Source organism: Hoplias malabaricus, chromosome Y (genome assembly GCF_029633855.1).
Source record: "Hoplias malabaricus isolate fHopMal1 chromosome Y, fHopMal1.hap1, whole genome shotgun sequence".
Classification (NCBI taxonomy): domain Eukaryota; kingdom Metazoa; phylum Chordata; class Actinopteri; order Characiformes; family Erythrinidae; genus Hoplias; species Hoplias malabaricus.
Genome location: NC_089820.1, coordinates 57,476,294 through 57,481,420, shown reverse-complemented (window position 1 = coordinate 57,481,420; position 5,127 = coordinate 57,476,294). Strand labels below are relative to the sequence as shown.

The following is a 5,127-nucleotide window of genomic DNA, read 5'->3' as shown; positions in this document are numbered from 1 at the left end:
TTCTTTCTCTCTCTCACGCTTTCACCCCTCTCTTCCTCTCTCCATCTCCCTCTCTCTCTCTCTCCATCTCTCTCTCTCCATCTCCCTCTCTCTCTCTCTCCATCTCCCTCTCTCTCTCTCTCTCTCTCTCTCTCCATCTCCTTTCCTCTCTCTCTCTCTCTCTCCATCTCCCTCTTTCTCTCTCTCTCTCTCTCTCTCTCTCTCTCTCTCTCTCGCCATCTCTGCGCTTGCGCACGCACATTTGCACGGGCGGAGTCAGCGCGCGACAGAAAAGAGGGAGATACACGCACCGAGAGAGAGAGAGAGAGAGAGAGAGTCGCGTGCCTCGTTCACATCTCGCTCCGGGGACTCGGGAGTGTGTGTGTGTGTGTGAATGAGGGCGTGTGTGTGTGAGTGAGGGCGTGTGTGTGTGTGTGTGAGGACCAGAGCGTGAGTGAGTGAGTTTGCGCGCGCTCTCTCTCTGTTGCGCGTGTTGGGGATTCGGGAGCGCGCGCTGGAGCTGGGGCGCGAGCTCGGGACTGTGGATGGGATTTAAAGCGCGGCTCCGGAGGCGAGAAGGAGAGAAAGAGATGGGAATAACGGGAGGAGAAGAGAGGAGCACGAGCCTTTAACACACACTTACAAACACACTGCACGCGGAGAGACAACAATCACACACACACACACACATCACACACATCTCGGGAATATGGAAAGATAAGAGCTACTGGAAGCTCGAGCAGGCGCGCGCCAAGGAGCTGGACACACACAGAGAGGGAGATGCACAGAGGTGAGTGTGTTTGTGTGTGTGTGTGTGTGTGTGTGTGTGTGTGTGTGTGTGTGTGTGAACACATACACATTGGGAGATGCATAGCATCAAGAGAGAGGCAGAGAACTGGATACACACACAGGTGTGTTAGAATGTGTGTGTGTGGGAGGGGGGGGCGATGGAGAGACATGAGCAAACAGAGGGCTATATGCAATGTGAAGAGTGTGTGCGTGTGTGTGTGTGCACCCCTGTAGCACACACACACACACAGCTTTAACCTCTGGTACTAGTTGCTCTTTTCCCTTCGAGACAAATTCAGATGTATATCGCCACCTAGCGGAAACCGGGAGAAGTTCAGCGGTTTGTTATTATTCACAAAGCTGTGTGTCACTCAGAAGAGTCGGATGGTGAATAACCTTATTAGTAATAACACTATTATTAATCATTTATAACAATATTACTGCAACAAATAACAAATAAACTCAAGAACTTAGAGCGTTATTAATGACACAGGCACTGTTACTAATAGCGTTATTATAATGTAATTACTGCTATATATCGTCACTGTCCGAAGAAAAATTTCTAAAATAATAACTTTCAATAGAAGTCAGTGTCAAAAGTGTAATTCAGAGTGGTTTTGGAGCGTTTCTATTGGTCCGTTCTTCGTGAGCTCAGTGTGAAGGACAGCTGTGTGTTCAAATGATCTACACCTTTATTTACATCGGTAAATAAAGTCCAGTAACGGGGCGAGAGGTCAACACCAAAAACACAAGCCCCAGGTGAGCAGCCGGAGGCGACTGGGGCAGAGTAACTCTCTCAGAGCTGGAGCCTTGGGAGGAACCAAGACTCCGAGACAGACCTGTCCTCCTCTGATCAGAGCCACTTAGAGATTAATGTAACGGTGCAGTTGGTGACGGAGGGTGGGGAACTATACTCTGAGGCGGGACGTATACAGGGGAGAGATGGCATTGGCCCCGTGTGGCTTTATGGAGCATAGAGAATATGAGTAACGTCAGAGGGTGGCTGATCTGATTATAACAGATTAATTAACGGGTGGAAACACGGACGCGGGAGCCTCCTGAAAGACTGGCCAGCCCCCGCTCCGCCGTCCACAAACCTGAGAGATTGTGAACGTCTCTGTTTCCCAGCATTCCCTTTGTCCATGAACCGCTGGATCTATAGTCTTCATTTAAAGGGATGTGTATAATTAAGAATAATCTTTAATAAGGCTACAGCTATCATTAATAATAGTATAACTATAATTAATATCACTATTACTAATAACATTAACACTCTGGTAATCATTAAACCTACAGTCAACATTCATAACACTATCACAATTACTAATAACACTGAAACTATAATAAATCATTAATAATGCTATCACAATTACTAATAATACAAACCATAATAAATCATTAATAACACTATCACAATTACTAATAACACTGAAATTATAATAAATCATTAATAACACTATCACAATTACTAATAACACTGAAATTATAATAAACAATTAATAACACTATCACAATTACGAACACCACTAAATTTACAATAAATCATTAATAACGCTATCACAATTACTAATAATACAAACCATAATAAATCATTAATAACACTATGAAAAATAATTAATTACACTATTACTAATAACACTAAAACTATAATAAATCATTAATAAAAGCATAATAAATAATTATTAACACTATTACTATTGCTAATAAAACAAAACTATAATAAATCATTAATAACACTATCACAATTATGAAAAACACAAATTATAATAAATAATTAATAACATTACTACTTTTACTAATAACACTCTAAACATAATACATCATTAATAACAAGTATTACAAATAAATCTAAAATGTTTAATTATTGCTACATTAATAACACTATATTACTAATAACACAAAAAAATATTAGTAATCATTAATAACCCCACAACTATCATCAATAGCACTTTCACTGATATCACTTTCATTGATATTAACACAAACTATAATTAATCATTTATAATATTATCTATCATTAATAACACTATGACTATTGATAATAACACTAACAATATTATTAATCATTTATAAAACTACAACTATCATTAACAGCAATATAATTATTACTAATAACAAACACAGTTACACATTAATAACACTACAACATTTATTAGCGACACTATGACCATTACTAATAACACTAATAATATGTTGAATCGTTAACATCAACACTGTCACTAATTAAGAAGCAGTGTGTAATTCACTGGTTCATCACTGTTCTGGTGTCAAAGTGGATGAGGACCCTCCTGTGGAAATGGGTTTCTACTCTCCCCAAAAGTTACATAGTGCAGTTTCTGCAGTGCTGAGTCTGGAGTAGGTAAAATATGACGTAGTGTTCCTTTAAATTAAGATGCATGGAGGAGAAATGCCCCTTGTCTCTGCGAGTGAATGATCTGCTGCTGCTGTGTAGAGGAGGGTGCAGGTGTCTGCCATGGTCCAGTCTGTACCTGTTCATATAGAGGAACTGTGAAGTGACGGACGGTGTGTTGTTATTATACAGTGAGACACCTCCTGCTGCATCTGCCGTGTGAGGTTTTGGAGGCGGGGGAATTTCACCCAGAAACAGTTACTTTCCGTAAAGTTCAAAAAACACAAGAAAATCAATAAATAACTCAGAGGTTTCTACAAAATCATCCACCAAGTGCCTCCTGTGTCACTGTCTCCTCCCTGAGCAACCTCCCTGAGGTGTGTGTGTGTGTGAGTGTGTGTGTGTGTGTAAGTGTGTGTGTGTGTGTGTGTGTGTGTGTTGTACAATGTCAGTGAAAAAACATTTAGATTTAGGTTTGACACGAAGCACATCATGGAACCGACTTGTAACTCACTCACTCCCACACAGTCACTCACTCACGCACATACTCACTCACATTTACTCACAACAGAGATATTAAAGAGGAACTACACATATTTTGACAAGAAACTATAGTGATTTTTAAGGTGGAACTACAGAAATATTAGGGAAGAACTACACATATTTTGACAAGAAACTATAGTGATTTTTAAGGTGGAACTACAGAAATATTAGGGAAGAACTACACATATTTTGACAAGAAACTATAGTGATTTTTAAGGTGGAACTACAGAAATATTAGGGAAGAACTACACATATTTTGACAAGAAACTACAGTGATTTTTAAGGTGGAACTACAGAAATATTAGGGAAGAACTACACATATTTTGATAAGAAACTGCAGTGATTTTTAAGGTGGAAATACAGAAATATTACTGAGACACTATGGAGATAATAGAGAAATTTCAGAGATTATAAGGAGACACTATGGAGATGTTAAGGAGGAACCACGGAGATACTAAGAAGATTTTGAGGTAATAATAAAAGCCAGGAAATATCCGTGTGGTGAGCAGCAGTGTGATCCTCGGTGTGTAACGGAGCTGATGTAAGTTGTGCTGACTGTATCTGTGCCGTATTGAGGTTCTATTCTCACGGACCTCGTGATTTTAGCCCGCGGCTGGTGGCCCTGTCAGCAGTCATTTATTTAACGCCCAATATATTAAGACGCTGTAGAATCCAGATGACATTAAGGCGGCGCTGAGTTCATTAGTGTGGAGTTCTCCTGAAGGGTTCCTCTGCTGGAGGCCAGTGTCGGAGCAGTGTGTCAGCTCTGAGTGTTTACTGATGTGTTTATCATCACAACGGCTCAGTGTACAGAGCTAGGAGAGCTCACAGCCATTTTCTTAACCAGCATCGCACCTACAACTATTATGTTCCTCCGGTTAAGACTGGGAGTCCCAAACCGTCTCACAAGCTCAGTTTAAAACGGGTTTAGACGACTGGGGAAATATAATAAAATCACAGCTCTGACATTTTGGAAATTGTACTTTTATATTTATTTTATTGATTCTGAATCGTTGAGCCCTAGGAACTGGAGGCCACAGGAAATCTTATAAATGAATGACACAGGTAACATTCAGTTATAATTATCACTAAATGAACATTCGTATATTGTTTATGAGTTGGAAGAACTGCTCTTCACTGATGTTGAAGCTGCTGAATGTCTGAGATATTTTTCCATTAAAAAAAAGCTCTAAATAAAAGCATTTCTCTAGAGAACCATTAATTGCTGAAGAGCTAATGAAGGTCCTTCACTCCAAACCATCTTTATATAGAGAGCATGGGCACGGGACCTTGTTAGAGGCGAAGGAATGGGCTTGTAGCTCGCTCACTCACTCACTCACTCAGTCACTCACTCAGTCACTCACTCAGTCACTCACTCACTCAGTCACTCACTCAGTCACTCACTCAGTCACTCACTCACTCAGTCACTCACTCAGTCACTCACTCACTCACTCAGTCACTCACTC

General features: G+C 40.5%; 1 protein-coding gene across 1 annotated transcript in view; it reads left to right on the top strand.

Moving 5' to 3' along the window:
• The first annotated feature begins 330 nt into the window (after window positions 1–330).
• Window positions 331–5,127, top strand: part of LOC136679100 (neuropilin and tolloid-like protein 2) — a 47,216-nt gene continuing 42,419 nt past the window's right edge. The window contains 1 exon segment of the mRNA XM_066657398.1: window positions 331–769. Coding sequence (XP_066513495.1) covers window positions 760–769 — 10 coding nt within the window. The 5' untranslated portion in view covers window positions 331–759.